The sequence below is a fragment of the Sciurus vulgaris genome, assembly GCF_902686455.1.
Source record: "Sciurus vulgaris genome assembly, chromosome: 5".
NCBI lineage: Eukaryota > Metazoa > Chordata > Mammalia > Rodentia > Sciuridae > Sciurus > Sciurus vulgaris.
The window spans coordinates 70311538-70332238 of NC_136465.1; the positions used below are offsets into that span (position 1 = coordinate 70311538).

Below are 20701 nucleotides of genomic sequence, written 5' to 3' on the forward strand. Positions count from 1 at the left end.
GGCAAGTGCTGTACTGCTGAGCCACAATCCCAGCCCAAAATGGGTTTTTTGTTTGTTTTATTTTGAAAAAGTTTATTTTTCCAGCGAGTAGAAAGAAAAGTACAATTGATAACCTATACCTTTTCTCCTGGACTCATTACTTATATATGTATATTTTTAGTTACTTCACTTAAAAATCTTTATAATTAGACTTACAGAAAAATTCTAAAAATATGAGAGGCCTTATTTGAATTTTGTTTCTTTTCCCACTAATGTCTCTTTTTTTGTCTGGAATCCAAATCCAAGATCCTATAGTGTGCTGAGTTATCGTGTCTCCTTAGTTCCTCCAATCCGAATCTTTTCCTTTGCTGACCTTGACACTTTTGAAGAGTACTGGCTAGTTATTTTGTAGAATGTTTCCCCGATTTGGGTTTGTCTGAGTTGCCTAATGATTAAATTAAGATTATGACTTTTTTTTTTTTTTTTTTTTTTTTTTTTTTGCAGTTCCACAGATGTGCTGCGCCCTTCTCAGCACATCATATTAGACACAACATCATGTCACTACATCTTATTACTAGAGATATTAAGAGTTAAGGCTGGGGTTGTAGCTCAGTGATAGAGCACGTGCCTAGCAAGCGTGAGGCACTGGGTTCGATCCTCAGCACTACATATAAATAAATAGAATAAAGGTATTGTTTCCATCTACAACTAAAACTATTTTTTAAAAAAAGAGTTAAGGTAGTGTTTCCCAGGTTTCTCCACTATAGCATTACTATTTCCCCCTTTGTGATCACTCTTTTAGAGGAAGTGCTGTGAATGTGTGTTTCCTTCCCAATTTCATATGTTGCCCCTAATCACCAAGGTGATGGTATTAGAAGAGAGGGCCTTGAGAGAGGATGAGGTCATGAAGATAAGAGTCCTCATTAATGGGAGTATTGCTCTTATGAAAGAGACACGAGAGAATTCCTTTGTCCCTTCTACCAAGTGAGGATGCAAAGAGAAGCTTTGTTGGGCAAGGAATAGTTCCTCCCCAGACACTGTTGGCTCCTTGACCTTGAACTTCCCAGCTTTAAAAACTGTGAAACATATCTGGGTGCAGTGGTAACATACCTGTAATTCCAGGTATTCAGGAGACAGACAGGAGGCTCACAAGTTTGAGACCAGCCCAGGCAATTTAGTGAGACTCTGTCTCAAAAAAAAAAAAAAAAAAAAAAGCTGCGGGGCATATCTCAATGGTAGAGTGTTTGCTTAGCTTGTGCGAATCCTTGGTTCAGTTCCTAGTGGAGTGGGGAGACTGTGAGAGAGAAATAGTTATTGTACATAGCCATCCAGTTTATGGTAGTTTGTTACAGCAGTCAGATAGGCTCAGGGAGACACTTTGAGACAATACAAGTATGTACCTACTAATGTTATCATCCATTGATAGTTTTTGCCTGCAACACTTATTTTGCAGTGTTTGCCTAATGGTGATTTTGTTTCCATCAATCCTTTATTAATTTGATATTTTTCTCTGTAGGGAAGAACTGTTCCTTCCCTCCATTTATTTATTCATATTAGTATGGATTTGGGGATACTCAGAGAAGTATGGCCCCTCCTTACTACCCTGTTCTCATTCCCTCATTATTTCCATCCCAGTCTTACTCTGAAGGACATTCTAAATAACCACAAAACAGTCACATATGGGAGGGACCTTCACATGTTGTACTCTATGCTCTCTCTCTCTCTTTTGTTTTTGTTTTGTTTTTTTGGTACTGAGGTTAACGCAAAGGCGCTTAACCACGGAGCTACATTCCCTACACCCCCAGCCCTTTATATTTTTTATTTTGAGACAGGGTCTTCCTAAATTGCTTATAACCTCGCTAAGTTGTTGAGTCTGATCTCAAACTTGCAATCCTCCTGCCTCAACCTCCTGAGTCACTAGGGTTACAGGCATGGGCCACTGCAAACAGCTGTCATACTCTTCTCTAATATACAGTCTTAGCCAGGTATCCTCAGTGCACCCATCATAGTTTTTACCATGTGTATATTTTCATCTAGAATTATGTTTGCTTGCCAGAAATCTCTGAAATCTGTTTTAATTTAACCTAGAACACAGCTGGGCATGGTGGCCCACACCTGTACTCCCAGCAATTTAGGACACCGAAGAGAGAGGATCACAAATTCAAGGCTAGCCTGGGCGACTTAGTAAGACCCTGTCTTTAAATAAAAAATAAAAAGATGGGAATGCAGTGACAGTCTCATTAAATTCCTGAGGCTGGCCTCAATCCTCCTGCCTCTCAGCCAGCTGGGTTGCTAGGATTACAGGTGTGCACCACCATGGCTGGCATGTTTTTACTTTTATTGACTATTTCTAGAAGTAGAATTGCTAGGTCCCATGATTACTTTATGTTTAATCATTTAAGGAACTATTAAACTGTTTTCCAAAATATGTGCAAAATTGTATATTCCCACTGGTGTGTGAGGATTCTAATTTCACCCATCTTCACTGATACTTGTTATTATTTCTTTTTTATTATAGCCATTCTACTGGCTGTGGCTTTTTTATTCTTTTGTATATTTTCCCTTTTGTTTAATAGTATGTTTATGATCCATTCATCTTACTGTGTTAGAGTGAAGTTCATTCATTTTCACTGATGTGTATGATATTCCATTGTATGACTACTTCAAAATTTTTTCCTCATTTTTTATTGGTGTATTATAGTTGTACATAATGGTGGAATTTGTTGTTATATATTCATACATGCAACAATATAAAAATATAATTTTAATTTGGCCTATATCATTTTCCAGTATTTCCTCTTTTTCTTTCTTCCCTATCCCTCCCCCCTGGTCTTTTTCAATGGGAACCCCTCACCTCCCCACTTTTTTTTATACTAGGGATGGAACCCAGGGCACTTTACCACTGGGCTACATCCTCAGCTCTTTTTATTTTTTGAGTCAAGGTCTCACAAAGTTGCTTAGGACCTTGCTAATTTGCTGAGGCTGGCCTCAAACTTGCAATCCTTCTGCCTCAGCCTCCCAAGTTGTTGAAATTGTAGTCATGTGGCACTGCACCCATCTCCCCTCTACCACCTTTCTTTTCCTTTTTCCTCTCTAACGTCTGCATATGAGAGAAAACATATGACTCTTGACCTTCTTGAGTTTGGCTTGTTTCACTTAACAAAATGGTCTCAAATTCCATCCACTTTCCTGCAAATGACTTAATTTCATTTTTCTTTATGGCTGAATAAGATTTTATCGTGGGGCTGGGGTTGTGGCTCAGTGATAAGAGTGCTTGCCTCGCATGTGTGAGGCACTGAGTTCAATTCACAGCACCACATATAAATAAATGAATAAAATAAAGGCCTATCAACATCTAAAAAATATTTTTGAAAGATTTTATCATGTATATATACCACACTTTCTTTATCCATTCATCTGTTGATGAACACTTAAACTAGTACCATAGTTTGGCTATTGTGAATTGTGCTGCTCTAAACATGGCTATGCATGTATTGCTATAATATGCTGACTTTAATTCTTTCAGATAAATACTGATTAGTTGTGTACCTGGGTCATATGATGGTTCCATTCCTAGTCTTCTGAGGAACTTCCATGCTGATTTCCAAAGTGGTTGTACTAATTTACAGTCCCACCAGCAGCATAAAAGTGTTCCTTTTTTCCATATCCTCTCCAACACTTTTTATTGTTTGTATTCTTGAGGACAGCTATTCTTGCTGGAGTGAGATGAAATCTCAGGGTAGTTTGGATTTGCATTTCCCTAATTGCTAATGATTTTGAACATTTTTTCATATTTTTGACCATTTGTATTTCTTCTTTTGAGAAGTATCTGTTTATTTCATTTGCCCACTTATTAATTGGGTTATTCTTTTCGTGTTAAGTTTTTGGAGTTCTTTATATATTCTAGATATTAATGCTATGTTAAAAGAGTAGCTAGCAAAGATTTTCTCCTATTCTGTAGGTCTCCACATTCTTAATTGTTACCTTTGCTGTGCAGCTTTTTAATCTGATGCCATCCTATTTATTAACTCTTGGCATTTTTTCCTGAGCTATTTAAACGTTCTTTTGAGAGAGTTATTGCCAGTGCCTACATGTTGGAGTGTTGATCCTGTTTTCTTCTAGGAGTTGTGTAGTTTCTGGTCTAATTCTGAGGTTTTTGATCCATTTTGAGTTGATTTTTTTTTTTTTAACAAGGTGAGAAATAAGGGTCTAGTCTGATCTTCTTCATTTCAATAACCAGTTGTTCAACACCATTTGTTAAAAGGACTATCTTTTCTCCAACACATATTTTTGGCACCTTTGTGAAGGATGAGATGCCTGCGTCTGTGTGGGTTTGTCTGTGTCTTCTATTCTTTACCATAGTTCTGTGTGTGTGTGTGTGTGTTTAATATTTTTTTAGTTGTCAATGGATCTTTTATTTTATGTATTTACGTGCAGTGCTCAGTATTGAACCCAGGACCTCACACATGCCAGGCAAGCACTCTACCACTGAGCCACAACTCTAGCCCCTGTGTGTCTGTTTTTATGTCAGTACCATGTAGTTTATGTTCCTGTAGCTCTGTAGTGTAATTTGAAGTCAGGTATGTGATGCCTCCAGTGATTCTTTTGTGACTTAGAATTGCTTTGGCTATTCTGAATTCTTTATTCTTTCAAATGGACTTTTTTTCTAGTTCTGTGAAGGATGTCATAGATATTCTGATGCTGATTTCATTGAATCTTTATATTGCTTTTGGTAGTATAGCCATTTTAACAATATTAATTCTTTCTGCCTAGCTAAGAACATGGGAGATTTTTCCCTCTTGTGTCTTCTTCAATTTTTCTTCAGGGTATGGTTTTTATTGAAGAGGTCCTTTAGCTCCATGGTTAGATTTATTCCTACGTTATTTATTTATTTGTTTGTTGAGGTATCTAGAATTAAACCCAGGGGCACTCAACCACTGAGCCACATCCCCAGCCCTTTTTTTACATTTTATTTAGAGTCAGGGTCTTGCTGAGTTGCTGAGGCTAACTTTGAACTTGCAGTCTTGCTGCCTCAGCCTCCTACCCCGTTAGGATTATAGCTATGCACCTTATGCCCAGTTTATTTATATTTTTTTTGAGGCTATTGTGAATGGGATTGTTTTCCTGTTTTTTTTTTTTTTTTTTTTTTTTTTAGCAGATTCATTGTTGGTGTAAGCTATTGATTTTTACATGTTGATTTTATAACCTGCTACTTTGCTGGATTTATTTATGAGCTCTAGCAGGCTTTTGGTAGAACTTCTTGGATCTTCTAAGTATGTGGTCATATCATATGCAAGCAGTGATAATTTGACTTCTTCCTTTCCTGTTTTTATCACTTTTATTTTCTTGTCCTAATTGCTCTATCTAGAATTTGTACCACTATATTAAATAGGAATGATGAGAGTGGACATCCTTATCTTGTCCCACATTTAGAGAGAATGCTTTCAGTTTGTCCCCATTCACTATGAGTTTGGCTTTGGGTTTTACATACATAGCCTTTATGAAATTGAGGTAGGTTCCTTCTATCTCTAGTTTCTTCAGTGTTTTTTTATCATGATTAGGTGCTGAACTTTGTTAAAGGCTTTCTCTGTATTTATTGTGATAACTAAATGATTTTTGGACTACACCAAAAATTTTTGGCTATCTGGCTAGTTGACTGGCTTGATTGATTGATTGATTGATTCATATTGGGGATTGAACCCACGATCTCATACATGCTAAGCCTGTACTCTTAACCACTGAGCTATGCCCCCAGTCCTATTTACTATTGATAGAACTTGCTTTGTTTTTAATTCATCTAGTGATTTCTCCTCCTGCCCTCCTTACTCTGGTGCTACAGATAGATTCTTTTTTTTAAAATACTGTTGTTTATTTTTTTATGTGGTGCTGAGGATTGAACCCAGTGCCTCACACATACTAGGCAAGTGCTCTATCACTGAGCTACAACCCCATCCCTAGATTCTTTTTTTTTTTTTTTTTTTTTTTTAGTACCAGGGTTTGAACTCAGGGGCACTTGACCACTGAGCCACATCCCCAGCCCTATTGTGTATTTTATTTAAAAACAGGGTCTCACTTGAGTTGCTTAGCACCTCACTTTTTCTGAGGCTGTCTTTGAACTCACAATCCTCCTGCCTCAGCCTCCCAAACTCCTGGGATTACAGGTGTGCACCATGTGCCTTGCTAGATTATTTTTCTTTTTAAGTTGTTGATGGACCTTTATTTAGTTTATTTATATGTGGTGCTGAGGATTGAAGCCAGTGCCTCACAAATGGTAGGCAAGTGCTCTTCCTCTGATCCACAACCCCAGCCCTAGATTTTTTTTTAATAGGGAAAAGCACAGGGTGGGGGATATAGCTCAGTTGGTAGAGTGCTTGCCTTGCAAGCACGAGGCCCTGGATTCAATCCCCAGCACCACCACCAAAAAAAAAAAAAAGAAGAAGAAAAGAAAATAGGGAAAAGCACATACATTCCTAAGGCAAGGGAGGGAGTGTTAGACTCCCTTTTAGTGATTCTGCAAAGTATGTATGTAGAAGTGGATGAAGGATTATCCTTTAGCAGATTTTATTAAATATTTGCTAGGTGAATAAGAGAATATAGTACAGATGGCTTGTGTAGTGGGTTGATTTGGGAGGCTGAGGCAGGAGGATTGCAAGTTCAAGGCCAGCCTCTGCAACTTAATGAGAACCCATGTCAAAAAATAAAAAGGGCTGGGAAGGTGGCATAGTGGTTAAACACCCCTGAGTTCCATCTCTGGTACTGAGGGAGAGAGAGAGAAAGAATATAGTACAGCAGGGTTAGGGGAAAAAGTTGATGCTCATAAACCAACCTCTGTGTGCACTGCGCAATGGTAAGTCCTTGTATAGTTCTTCAATTTGGACTTTGATAACTGGAGAATAGTTCAAAAGAATGGTGTTGTGTGTGCATTCTCATCTACCACACTTGGATGATGGATCCATTTCTCCAAGATACATGTTTAATAAATAAGAAATTGTCCATGAGGAAAAATGCTACCTACTTTCCTTCCTTCCTTCCTTCCTTTCTTCCTTCCAGGGAATTGAACCCCAGGCTTTGTGCATGCCAAGCACATGCTCTGGAGCTGACTTCTACACCCAGCTTAGTGATTCTATTTATTTTATTCTGTAGGAATTCCTTCTGTTTTCTGTTGATTTGGCTTGATTAGACTTGCTATTCAATAACTGAATAGCAGTTAATTGAATTATTAGAAATCGTAGTTCAGATTGAATATAGGTATGTAAAATGTATTTAGGCTAAATTGTAATTTTAATTGAAGTATGGTTTTGGATGTACAGGAGGTATCTAACTGGTACACTTACATAGCATCTATTTTTTGTTTCTTCTGTTCAAGCAAAAATGCATTGATTTTATCCTGCTAATTTAGCCTGTCTATTTAGCTTGCCCAGGCTTGACAGAAGGAATTAAGTGGTGTCTGGATATGGCATTGAAGACACATCTGGTTTCTTCACTATTAGAGCCCTGAGAGAAATGTTTGAGAACTTTAGTTGGATGTTAGCATTTAGCATTATTGAGGTTTCAGTGTTTGGGAGGTGGGATGGGAGAGGGAGGAGGATTTTTTTTTTTAATACCAGAAGGCACCACAATTTTGTTTTAGTATTGAGAACAGAGTGAATTGGAGAAAAAGCAAATTCATAGCAGCAATTGTTTAAAAATACTAGTCTGAAACTGGATTTTTTTCCCTCCAGGTTACCCTTTCCTGTACAGTGCTCACAATAATTTTTGTCTTTGTCATTCTATATAGACATTTTCAAATTTACACTAACACCTACTGAATACTGATAATATGCTAGTACTGTATTAATGAACTTGTGATTTAGGAGCATGTGAATGAAGATAAAAAGTTAAGCAAAAGATAGAAACATATCTAGAAGAAACAGGGGCCACAGGGTCAAGGCCAGAAGTATAGATCTCTGACATTTTTGTTTGTCCCTCTTTTGAGTTGGGAGAAAGGACATAATTTACTCAGTGCCCAATGTGGTATTGTGTTGTTTTGTTTGCAGTGCTGGGGCTCAAACCCAGGGCCTTATGCATGCTAGGCAAGCACTCTACCACTGAGCTACACCCTAGCACTTGTTTTGTGTTTTAAACATAAAAATTATGAGGGAATTAATAGAATTAATAGATTGAATCAGAAAGCACCTTCCCCATCTATTTCTAAGAAGTTATTAAACCTGTTTGCAGATTGTTCGTCAGGAAGAGTCTTGGGATTAGTATGCAAATTCCAAGTTGCTCTGCATTATTAAAATGCATAAAAAAATCTTCTAAAATGTAGGAAGGTAGTGATGAACCATTTAACCATGCAAAGTATGTTGGTATATTTGCCCCAAATGCAACAAAAACAGTGCTTCCCTTTGTAGTCATGAAATTTGTCTTAAATAAGACTGCGTATTTCCAGTTTTTCTGGCACTACTGCTAGTAAAAATTTATAATCCAAATAACTGAGAATTATGTCTGCCTTGCTTCATACTTCACACTTTTGAAGAATTCTGAGTCACAAGATAGAATTTATTTTAAAATATTTATTTTTTAGTTGTTGATGGACCTTTATTTTATTTATTTATTTTTATGTGGTACTGAGAATCAAACCCAAGTACCTCACACATGCTAGGCAAGCACTTTACCACTGAGTTACAGGCCCAGCCCCACAAGATAGAATCTTAAAATTAGCAAATTGTCAAAATTGTAGAAAAGACTTCAGAGAACTTAAAATTGTAGCTGGGCATCGTGGTACCTTTCTGTATTCAGGAAGCCCAGGGAAGAGGGTTGCTTGAGCCCAGGAGTTTGAGGTCACCCTGGGCAACATAATGAGACCTTGTCCCAAAAAAATAGAAGTTCTAAAAAGTTTGGTTTATCAAATGAAGACAATATTATTCAGTTTTGTTGCTTTTTTTCTTCCATTAAGCGGATCTATTTCACAGTGGTTTTAAATCTTGTCATCCACATTTTTCAGTCTTCTTCTTACATATTATTACATTAATATGTAATAAATATTATTAATGACAAACTTGAAGAGTAATTAAAAGATTTGTCCAGATCTTAAGGAAATCAGAGAGCTAATAGCTTCAGTCTTAGTTTCCCTCTCTCAGAACTAGCTCTAAAAAAAGAAGTGAAAAATATTTGATTTTTCAGTTATAAGTTAGACTCTAGAAGAAAAGGATTAGGGTCTGTTTCTGCTGTTTAATATTAGGTCCTATTCCCCAAATCCCTGTTTGTCTTTGTTCAGTGTGTGAAATAATGCCTAATTCCATAGGGACGTTTTGAGTAATAAATAAAATAATGCATGTAAAATACTTAGCACTGAGTTTGGAATATAATGAGTACTCAGTATATGGTTTAAAACAAAAAGAAGAGATTTGGGTGGTAGGTAGCTCAGTGGTAGAGGTCTTGCCTAGCAGGCTTGAGGTCTTAGATTGGATCCTCAGAACCAAAAAAGAGGAGGAGGAAGAGGAGGAGAAGAGAGAAGGAAGGAGATGCAACTCACTGATAGAGCACCTGCCTAGCATGTGTATGTATAAGGCTCAATCCCCAGCACTACCAAAAAAAAAAAAAAAGAGGGAGAAGGAGAAGGAAATCCAGCATGCATGGGGTCTGTACTAACACCTTTTTCTTATCCTCCTCAGGTCCTCTATGGAATAAGTATGGCATTAAGGATGGCAAGTCCTCTTGCAATCACTGCAGCATCTAGAAACTAATGGGTTTTTTTGGTTCCAAGTAGCCTAAGGAGCACATATATAAAAAAGATGAATTTAGGGCAGGCACAGTGGTACATGCCTATAATCCCAGTGATTTGGGGGCTGTGGCAGAAGGATGTCAAGTTCAAGGTCCGCCTCTACAACTTAACAAGACTCTGGGTCAAAATAAAAAATAAAATAGGCGGGGGATGTAACTTAGCAGTAGAGTGCCCAGGTTCATAACACATAAACATGCAAGCAGATGAAATTGGTGAGATTTTTAAAAGGATTTTCTCACCTGTTTCTTTATTTTTTGAAATAGTGCCTTTGAAGATGAGACCATGAAGCTTCGGCAACTGAAACTGGACAATCAGGTAAGCAGAATCTCCTCTTTTGAAATAGGTGGACACTGATACTATCATGCTGATGGACTTGACTCTGAGGTGTTGACAGAGTCATGGAAAGAAGACTGGAAAGGAGAGAGCTCTGATGGTTACTCATTAAGCAGTGTCTGGGGTAGTTGCTGGACCAGGCTGTAGCCTGTGGCAAGACTAAGTTGCTTTTAGGATGTCATCAGTAGCATAGGCCTTGGATTTATAATCATGGGAAATTCCCTGTCACCTTTCGTAAAGAATTAGAATGTTGTATCAGGGTATTTTCTGTTGTTGTAACAAAACAATGGAGGGTGGGTACTTTATGAGAAAACAAATTGATTTAGCTCACAGTTTTGGAGGCTTAAAGTCCAAGAACAGGCAGCCCCATCTGTTTGACCTCTAGTGAGGGCCCCCTTGACTGCATTACAACATGGCAGAGAAATAGGAAGGGAAATGATTTTGCTCAGAAGAGAGATGGCAAGGCATGAAGCCAGAGATTCAGGGGCAGGTTTGCCTTCTTTATAACCACTTGCTCTTGGAATGAACTAGGGTCCTGGAAGGTGAACTGCATCAATCCTCCTTTAGAGAAAGTCCCCAAATCACCTAACCACTTTCTTCTAGGCTCTACCTCTTAAAAATTTTATTACCACATGGGTGATGAGACTGCCATATCTGAACCATAGCAGATGTTATTTTCCCTCTCTCCCTCCCTTCTTTTCTTCTCCACTGGGGGTTGAACCTAGAGGTGCTTTACCTCTGAACTACACCCCACTTTTTTGAAATGGGGTTTTGCTAAGTTGCCCAGGCTGACCTTGAACTTGGAATCCTCCTGCTTCAACTTTCCAAGTTGTTGGAATTATAGGTGTATGCCACCATGCCTAGATTTTTTTTTTTTTTTTTTTTTTGCAGTCCTATAGATTGAATCCAGGGCCCAGTCTGTTATTTTTTATTTTGAGACAGGGTCTTACTAAATTACCTAGGTGTACCACTATGTCAGGCCCCTTAATGTTATTTCTATGAGTTTGGTTCTGCTATTTTAAAAGCCTCTCTGACACTGTAATTTCATTTAATTACAAGAGCATTTTTTTGGTGGTGGGTGGGGAGGCAGTACCAGGGATTGAACTCAGGGACACTCAACCATTGAGCTACTGAGCCACATTCCTAGCCCTATTTTGTATTTTATTTAGAGACAGGGTCAACTGAGTTGCTTAAGGCCTTGCTATTGCTGAGACTGGCTTCGAACTCGTAATCTTCCTGCCTCTAGGATTACAAGTGTGCACCACTACACTCAGCTACAAGAGTTTTTTTCCTTATCCTAAAATGTAATCCAAACTTGCTGCTTTGGTCTTCCTCTTCTTCATACTGCTGGTCCCACTTTTTTGGTTTCACTATTTTTTTTTCCTTTGCTAGACAAATCTCTGTGAGAACAACATTCAAAAAACATGTTTTTATTTTTTACTATACTGGGGTTTCAACCCAGGGGTTTATGCATGCTAGGCAAGTGCTCTACCACTAAGCAACACACCTAGCCCTTTTTATTTTATTTTGAGATAGAGTCTTGCTGAGTTGCACAGGCTGGCCTCAAACTTATGACCCTCCAACCTTCTGAGTAGCTAAGATTTCAGGCATGGGTCACCACACCCAGCTAAAATTTCATTTTTATTTTTAACTGACACAGTAATTGTACATAGTTTATGGGGTACAGTGTTACATTTTAATACCAAGTATGTTTTTGATTACCATTATATCAGAATTTCTTAGCATAGAGCTGGGCATATAATAATATTTTATTAAATATTTGAATAAAAGAAGAAATAAATGGACAATTTTGTGTTATATGCTATGATCATCATGACTAGGTAGTATCTATAGACAATGTACATTGCTTTCATATTTGCCTTTTCCTGTGAATGGTTCCTAATTCAGGATATTCTGTAGCTTAGGCCTACCAAGATAGTATCATTAATAATCAAGATGTTTAGATTCCATAGCTAAAGTATCTTTAAGGTTTTGTCTTCTTTATGTTGCTGGTGGAATTAGTAATGGGACTTTCAGTTTAATATATTAATGATAACATCATTAAAACTGGGGAGAGAAATTAATTTATAGTGAGTATGGAGAAAATTCTGATATATGCATATACACATACATAGTGTTCCTTCAGTGTCTGTAGGGGATTGGTTTCAGGACTCCTTGGGATACCAAAACCCATAGATGCTCAAGTGCCTGATATAAAATGGAATAGTATTTGCACATAACCTATGCATATCATTGCCTGTATTAAATCATCTCTAGATTACTTATAGTACCTAATTCAATGTAAATGCTATGTAAATAGTTGTTATACTATATTTAGGGAATAGTGACAAGAAAAAAATCTGTCCAAGCTCAGTACAGAGGCATATTTTTTTCATATATTTTCAACCTAAGGTCATTTGAATCCAGACATGAAACTTGTGGATACCAAGGACCCACCACACACACACACACACACACACACACACACACACTCTCTCTCTCTCTCTTAGTAACCCCCAAAGATCAGAATAATTGTATTGAGACCCCCCTTTATTCTTTATCCATTATGCAATTGCATTAACAAACTATTTAGGGAGAAGGGATGACAAAATTCAGATCTTGGACTGGGGGTGTAGCTTTGTGGTAGAACACATACCAAGAATGTGCAAGACCCTGGGTTCCATCCCTAGCACCAAACACATGCAAAAAATTTAGATCTTTTTATTTTTATTCATTTTGTTCAAGGCATCCTTGACTAATATTAACTGAAATATATGATTCACCTGTCATGTAATGACTAGTTTTTAAATTTTGTATATTGTATATTTTTGTGAATTTTTTAAAAGGTAGCCTAATATTGTGTGATTTTATTCTTTTCAGCAAGAGTGCTACTTGTGATATATAGTGTAAAAGTTGGGACTTTGTAAACTTTTTTATAGCACAAAAGTTTTTTAATTATATTTTTGTATAGGTAATAAAAGCATATGGTAAGAATTCAAATAATACAAAAAAGGAATTTGATGAAAAGACTCCCTCTACTTGGCTCAATTCCTTACCAGAGACTGTCACTGATTTCTCATGTGTCCTCCAGAGATAGTCAAAGAATATAAGGATACTTTTTTTTTGGGGGGGGGGGGGTACTGGGGATTGAACCCATTGAGCCACATCCCCAGCCCTTTTTTATATTTTATTAGTGGCAGGTTGTCTCTAAGTTGCTTAGGGCCTCGCTAAGTTGCTGAGGCTGACTTTGAACTTGTGATCCTCCTGCCTCAGCCTCTTGAGCTGCTGTCAGGCTTGCACAACCGCACCCAACAGGCTAAAAAATTTTATAGGAATCTTTTCAAATTAAAAAACAAAACAAAACTCTGGACTTTTTGTCCAATAGTGTTAAATAGCATGTATGTGAATACCATTAGAACCCTGGAATTCTACCATGTTCCTGAGAAGGAGATTGCTCAGCAGGAGTAAGGCACTTCCCCACGGGGTCTGAACATTAAAATGGTGAGTAGTAAGAAAAGCAGCACCATGCTCATGAAGAAAGCATCGGGATGCAAATCAGAAGGCTTTGGCTCCAATTCTAGAGTTCTGGTTCTAGTTCTGTCTTTAATTTGCTGTGTGATTTTTTTGGGGACAAGGGTTGTTCTGAGGATTGAACCCAGGGGTACTTTACCACTGAGCCATGTCCCTGGCTGTTTTTATTTTTTATTTTTGAGAAAGTTGCTTAAGACTTGCTAAATTACTGAGACTGGCCTAGAGCTTGTGATCCTCCTGTCACAGCCTCACAAGTCCCTGGGATTATAGGCATTTACCATTGTGCCCAGCTTCTGTGTGACTTAGGACCTCAATTATTTCATCTGTATAGTGAGGTTGAACTACATAAAATAATAGAATGTTAGAAAGGATTTTAGAGTATTGAGTGTAGAGCTGAGATGGAGGTGTATGGAGGAGGGTTGGTTTGCTACTCAGTTAAGCTCCACAGGCTGGCAGTGTCTTGGTGGGAACCCGATGGTCCAGAGCAGGCCAGCCTGCCCCAGGGAGGCAGTGCACAGCCATCAGTGACAGTGGTGCACTCTGGCAATGATCATCAGTGGGGTGCGAGAGGCTGGGGAAACCCTGCCCCAGGTGTTCATTAGATTAGACTTTTAGAAATCCCACTATGGGTGTGTCCCCTTTGGTTGAGAGTCACTGGTCATGAGCTTTGTAGGATAAGAAATAATTTGCTAGGAATAACCAAAATTCATCAGTTTTATGAGGACTGGTTCATACCAGCCAGTCTCACACATGATGAACCTAAATCGAGGAATTCATCTCTAGTGAACTGTGTACCAGAATCAGCTGGTCATCACATTCCCAATAGAGTGCTATTAGAAAGCAGCCTGATATGTTTGAAATCAGAGCAAGGAGAGCTTGTAAAGTGATCTTTATGGTGAATATCATTAAGGTATGTTGTTATAATTAAATCACTTCTGCAAAAGGGATATACCTGGCAAAGGAATGTGATACATTGTGTCTGAGCAGGACTCTCTGCCTTGGGCAGTACTAGAGACACATAAAAATAAACCACTTTTACTAGTTTCACTAGAATACTTTCACCATCCAGGTTACGATATTATAGATTAGACTGCAGTTTGTTTCATATCGATCATGTTTTACTGTTATTATATTATCTTAGAATTTAATGTTTAAAAGCCAGATGTGGTTGTGTATACCTGTAATCCCGGTATTTGAGGAGGCTGAGGCCTATGGATCACAAATTTGAGACCAGCCTTGGCAAAACCCTCAGTAACTTAGTGAGACCCTGTCTCAAAATAAAAAGGAGTGGGGACATAGCTCTATGGTAAAGTGCCCCTGGGTTCAATCCCCCATACCCAAAACAAAAACAAATACTATTAGTAATAATTTGATGTTTAAAATTCTTACATTTTCAGATAATTTACACCTGACTTTTTTGTCCCATAAAATTTTATTTGAACATTTTATTTTATTTTATGTTTTTTGGTTTTTTTTTTTTTTTTTTTTTTTTTGGTATTGGGGTCAAACCCAGGGCCTTGTGCATGCTAGGCAAGCATTTTACCACTGAGCTAAATCCCTAACCCAGCCAGGTAGAATTTTTTTTTCACAATATAGAGAATTGAACCCAGGGTTTCACACATGCTAGGCAAGTGGTCTACTGCTGAACTATATCCCCACCCCTTGTCCTGTACAAATTTTAGACAGCTATATTGAGATAAAATTTACATACCATAAATATATACCAAGATAAAGTATACAAATTATTTTTAGATCTCATATAAATGAAATCATATAATATTTGGTCTTTTGTGTCTGGCTGCTTGGACTTATAAGACTCATCCATGTTGTAGAATATATTAATGTTTAATTCCTTTTCATTGTTGAATGAATATTCTTTTGTGTAGAGGTACCACATTTTGTTTATTCAGCAATTGTGTATGAACATTGTTTACACTTTTTGGATCTTATAACTAAGACTTCTCAGAATTCTTCTCAGAATAAAGTTTTTGGTTTGAACATATTCTCATTTCTCTTAGATCTATATCTAGGAGTGGAATTTCTGGGTCAATTTCTGGTAGCTCTGTGTTTAACATTTTAAGGAACTGCTAGATTGTTTTTTCAAAATGAAAACCATTTTACATTCCTACCAGCAGTGTATAAGATTCTATTTGCTTCACATCCTTACCAATACTTGTTATTGTCTGTCTTTAATTTATAACCATTTTAGTGGGTGTGAAGTGGTAGTTCAGTTCATTTTGGTTTTGATTGGCATTTTTCTGATGACTCATAATGTTACCATCTTTTATGTACTTTGTGACCATTTGTATATCCTCTTTTGAGAAAGGTCTGTCCTGTGCTCTGAGTGAATCATTGTCTTTTTGTTGTTGAGTTGTATAGGTTCTTTATATATTCTGGATCCAAGTTCCTTACAGAAATATGGTTTGTGGACATTTTCTCCCATTCTGTGAGTCATCTTTTTTATTTTCTTGACAGTATCATTTTTAGCATCAAAGTATTATCTGTATTTTTCTTTGATTACTTGTATTTTTGGAGGCATATCTAAGAAACTGTTGCCTAAGCCAACCCTCCAAAGACTTGTTCCTTTGTTCTCCTCTAAGTGTTTTGTAGTTTCAGTTCTTAGGCTTTGTATGAGTCGTTTTGAGTTAATTTTTCCCCCTTTTGGTGCTGGAAATCAAACCTAGGGTCTTGTGCATGTTAGACAAGCTCTCTACCATTGAGCTACATACCCAGCCCAGAGTTAATTTTTCTGTATGATTTGAGATAGGGTTCAATTTCATTCTTTTGATTGTGGATATCCAGTTGTCCTGACACTATTTATTAGAATACTTTCTCATTGAGTTTATTTTTCTTTCATTTTTTCTAGTTTCACTAGAATACCTTTATTTTCAGGGCATGCGGACACCTCAGTTGACGACATAATGTAAAGATTTTCCAACTCTTGCTATGGTATATCCAGGCTCATGAGATAAAGAACACTTATGCCACCTGGTGGGAAATGGATTGAAGTACAACATAGTCCCTTTGGGTGGGGTTGCCCATCTGTTTGTATATACCTTTCTAAGAGAGGAGGTCATAAGTGAACTGAATTGATGTTTTAAGAAGTCTAATTTAAAACTTTTAGTCTTGCCTTCCTGTAATATCACTTTGTGTGGGAGGAGGTTAGTTAATTTTTGCCAAACAAATGGGCCCCAGACAACCATTCTGATCTTCCTGGTTGTGCTCTGTGCTCAGTCAGTTCCAGGAGTGACATTATGTGACTTCAGCTGATCATCTCTAGAGTGATTTCACCCCTTAGAAAATTGAGAAACAACTCAAGCTGTCATTAGTTTGAGGCTTGCCTGACCATTATTATTTTAATGGATAAAGTCCTATGATGGAAATTTCCCCCATCTAATCTCCTTTATTTCCTCCTTGTTTATTTTGACATTACCCTTCAAAACTTTGCTAAAACAGAAGAGTAAGGCATATTGCTGGATTCTAGAAAAAGATGGATTCTTTGAGTTATTGTTCAATTTCCAATAAAATTGGGAAGCTTGAAGGTGTTTGTTTTAGTTTTGTAACACTGAAAGTCTTGATAGCAAAAATTTCAATTGCATTTAGGACATCAGACACTGAACTTCGGCTCCGTTCCTGTCTTCCTTGTCCTTCCCCTATCTTGATAAGGAGTCCTTTATGTAGTCTCATTTAAAACCCTACTAACTTTACAGGAAGGTAAAACAAATGCAGTATGAGTTGGCATGGTTACATTCAAATTCATCATATCTGTTCTTCCCCACCCAGACTGTGTGAGAGTGATCAGAATGCTAAATCAGGTGGCCGTTTCACCAAGCTGGCAGTATGCCCACTTGTAGATATTATGGTTTTCTTCATAGGACAGTAGCTGGCTATATTCAGTGTTGGAGTGTAATAGCTATGGCCCTGCAGTTTACAGATTGAGTCCACAGTTGTTTCTTTCCCTTATTCATCTAAATGAGTGATGGGTGTTGATTTTGAGAGGGAAGGGCTACACCAGATACCTCGGTAGGATCTCTGGAGTCAAGAGTCTAGCCTCCCCTTTATAAATCTGAGAGCTTTTGTCAATGAGCCTGGAGGTAACCAAGTCCTTTGGCACAAACTCACACTAGTTAAATTCACAACAGTAAGTTATGAAACCAGAATGGCACTTCATTAATTGACAATGGGAGCTCTACTATTTCAGTGTGATTCATCTCTGCCGTTCATGATACTCTCCTCCTGGGAGTATGATACCCAAGAAGTTAAATTGAAAATTAGAAGGCTGATTGGAAAGCAAGCAGTCAGATTATTTCACAAAGCCACGAAGAAGCCTTGTGTACTTTCCTGTCCTCACGGAGAGCAGGTTCTCCCAGTAAACAGAATATTCTTGTCTACAGATTCAGTATTACTCTTTCTTGAACAGGCTGGGTAAATGCTAGCTCTTTGGCCTCCCTTTTTCATAGTACATTTTTTCTTTACGTGTATTAATGAAATGGACTGGCTGAGCTTGTATTTATGTTTTTGTTGATCATTTCACAGTTATAAAATGGTATGAGATGTAATAACTGTTGCCACACAAATAAGATGTGACAGTTTCTCCTTTTTCTACACTGCTTCATATTTACCATTTCTTCAGGCAAGCTCCTTACACGTTACGCAAGACTTCTTAGCTGCTAAAAGAATCTCAACAAGTTCTACAAGGAGGAACTCATTATAGCCTCCTAAGCTTTTAGAGTTCCTGGTACATTAAGGTCCTTCTATTCATGCTAATTCATGAAGTCTCAAAATACTCAAATATAATAATCAAAATATTAAAATACAAAACATCAGTATTCTTTGTCTGGCATCTATTAACTCCTAATGGTATAGAATGTTATTTTAACTCCCCAGTCTTTTACCTCTATGCACAAGTGAGTAAAAAAAGAGTAGCCCTGCTTCCTCTATACATTTGGGATGTATCCATGTGCTTTCCTCAGCCCATAGCACAAAAAAACCACACTGCTTTCCATTTGTTAGTCTCACTTCTTGGACTGACTCTTCTTCTTCAAGACTCTTTGCTTTTCTTTCTTTTTTTTCCTAGAGTCACTTTTCTCGAGCAATATCAATTAAAAAAAAAAAAAAGTAAACAGATGACTTTTTGCCTAAGAAACAGTAGTAAGAAGGTTATAATGCTTTTGCTTTTCATTCATGGTTTTGTTTTTCTGTTGGGCTTGGTACTTTTCCTATTCTGAGCCATCCCAGATCCATAATAATTTATGTTTATTTTAAGCTCTTATTTACCAAAGTTCACAAATAGCATTTGTGGTTGTAGTACTTTCCATCTTAGTGGGATTTTTTTCTGTGTTGTCTCTCTTGCTATTTCTTGAGTTTTTTACACCATATTCTTTATCTTTATTTTTATTTTATTGCTGTTGTTTCGGTGGTGCTGGGGGTTGATCCCAGGACCTTGCATATACTAGGCATGCACTTTATCCTTAAGCTAATTCCTAGCCATCCAAGTCTGTTTGATTTCTAATTTTGTAATATGAACAAAAAGCAAAATGTATTGTTATATGACTGATTAAAACATGAAAATAATTTGGGGTTTAGAGGGTAATAAATTTTTTCTTCCAAATTAAAAGTAAGAAAATTTGGAAAATACATAAAACTAGAAAAAAGAAATAAGCATTCATATACCCTTGTAATAGAGGCCTGAATAAGATTCCCTTACCCCTTCTGCCATGTGAGGACACAGTGAGAACACAGTCTATGAATCAGGCCCTCACCAGATACCAGTTCTGCTGGTGCTTTGATCTAGGGTTCCTAACCTTCAGAACTGAGAAATAAATTTCTGTTGTTTATATGCAAAAAAAAAAAAAAAGAAAGAAAGAAAGAAAGAAAGAAAGAATCATTCATATTCTGGTACCCAAAGAAATCACTGTCACTGCTAGGTACAGTTATTCAGGAAGCTAAGGCAGGTAGAGCACAAATTCAAGCCAACCTGGGTGAGACACTGTCTCAAAATAAATAATAGAAAGATCTGGGGATGTAACTCTGTGGTAGAGCATTTTTGAGCGCTCAATCTCAAAATCTCCCCCCCAAAAAAAAAGAAGGAAAGAAAAAAATCATCTTTACTATGTCCTCTATCTTTTCCTCTGTGCATATGTGTATGTTTTGAATTTGTGATTATGCTTTGATAATAATATGATAATGACCATATATATTTAAGTAGATTTGAATCATGGCCTCAGCAGGGCTAGAAATGCATTGTATGATTTAAAATAGATTTTCACAAGTGTTCAATAAATAATAAAAATTGTTCCTTTTTTCTCATGTGGGAAAAATATTATTATTAGTATTATTTTTGTTTTGGTACCAGGGATTGAACCCAGGGATGCTTAACCACTAAGCCACACCCCCAACCCTTTTTTTACATTTTATTTAGAGACAAGGTCTCTCAGTTGCTTAGAGCCTCACTAAGTTGCTGAGGCTGACTTTGAACTCATGATCTTCCTGCCTCAGTATCCTGAGCCGCTGGTATTATAAGTGTGTGCCACTGCGCCTGGCTGGGAAAAAATTGTTTACAACAGTTTTTATAAAGATCAGTGAAAACAGACTGCAGATATTTGAAGTGGCTAGGTCTCCTGGCTGTTAATATCACATTTCCCCCCCAGAGAGCACTGCTGGAGAAGAAACAGAGAAAGAAGCGCCTGGAGCCACTCATGGTGCAGCCAAACCCAGAGGCCCGGCTACGGCGGTTAAAGCCAAGAGGTAGTGAGGAGCACGCACCTCTGGTGGAGCCACAAACTCCTCTCAATGATGTCATCCTACATGGTGTGTATTTGGGCAGCATTGTTTCCTGCTGAGGTACAGTTTTCACAGACCTAGGAGAAGGCAGGAGGATTCTCAGATGGAGCACAAGGACAATGTTAGCATCGTTACTAGGTACCTTGAATCTTTATAATCACTTTCTGGGTCTTTGATAGAATTAAAAGAAAATAGTCCCATCAACGGAAGACACCTTCAAGTTTACACCCATACTCAAACTATTGTTTTTAAAATAGCAAATGAATTAATTGAGGTGCTTATGATTTGGGGTTTTTAAAAAATCTTTTT

General features: G+C 37.5%; 1 protein-coding gene across 3 annotated transcripts in view; it reads left to right on the plus strand.

The window, feature by feature from the left end:
• The window catches only part of TULP3 (TUB like protein 3), a 61745-nt gene that overhangs the window by 29155 nt on the left and 11889 nt on the right, over positions 1-20701 (plus strand). For all 3 annotated transcript variants that reach the window (XM_079142003.1, XM_079142005.1, XM_079142004.1), the window contains exons 2-3: positions 10009-10060; positions 20260-20419. In XM_079142003.1, coding sequence (XP_078998129.1) covers positions 10028-10060; positions 20260-20419 — 193 coding nt within the window. In that variant the 5' untranslated portion in view covers positions 10009-10027. The remainder of the gene's footprint in view (positions 1-10008; positions 10061-20259; positions 20420-20701) is intronic.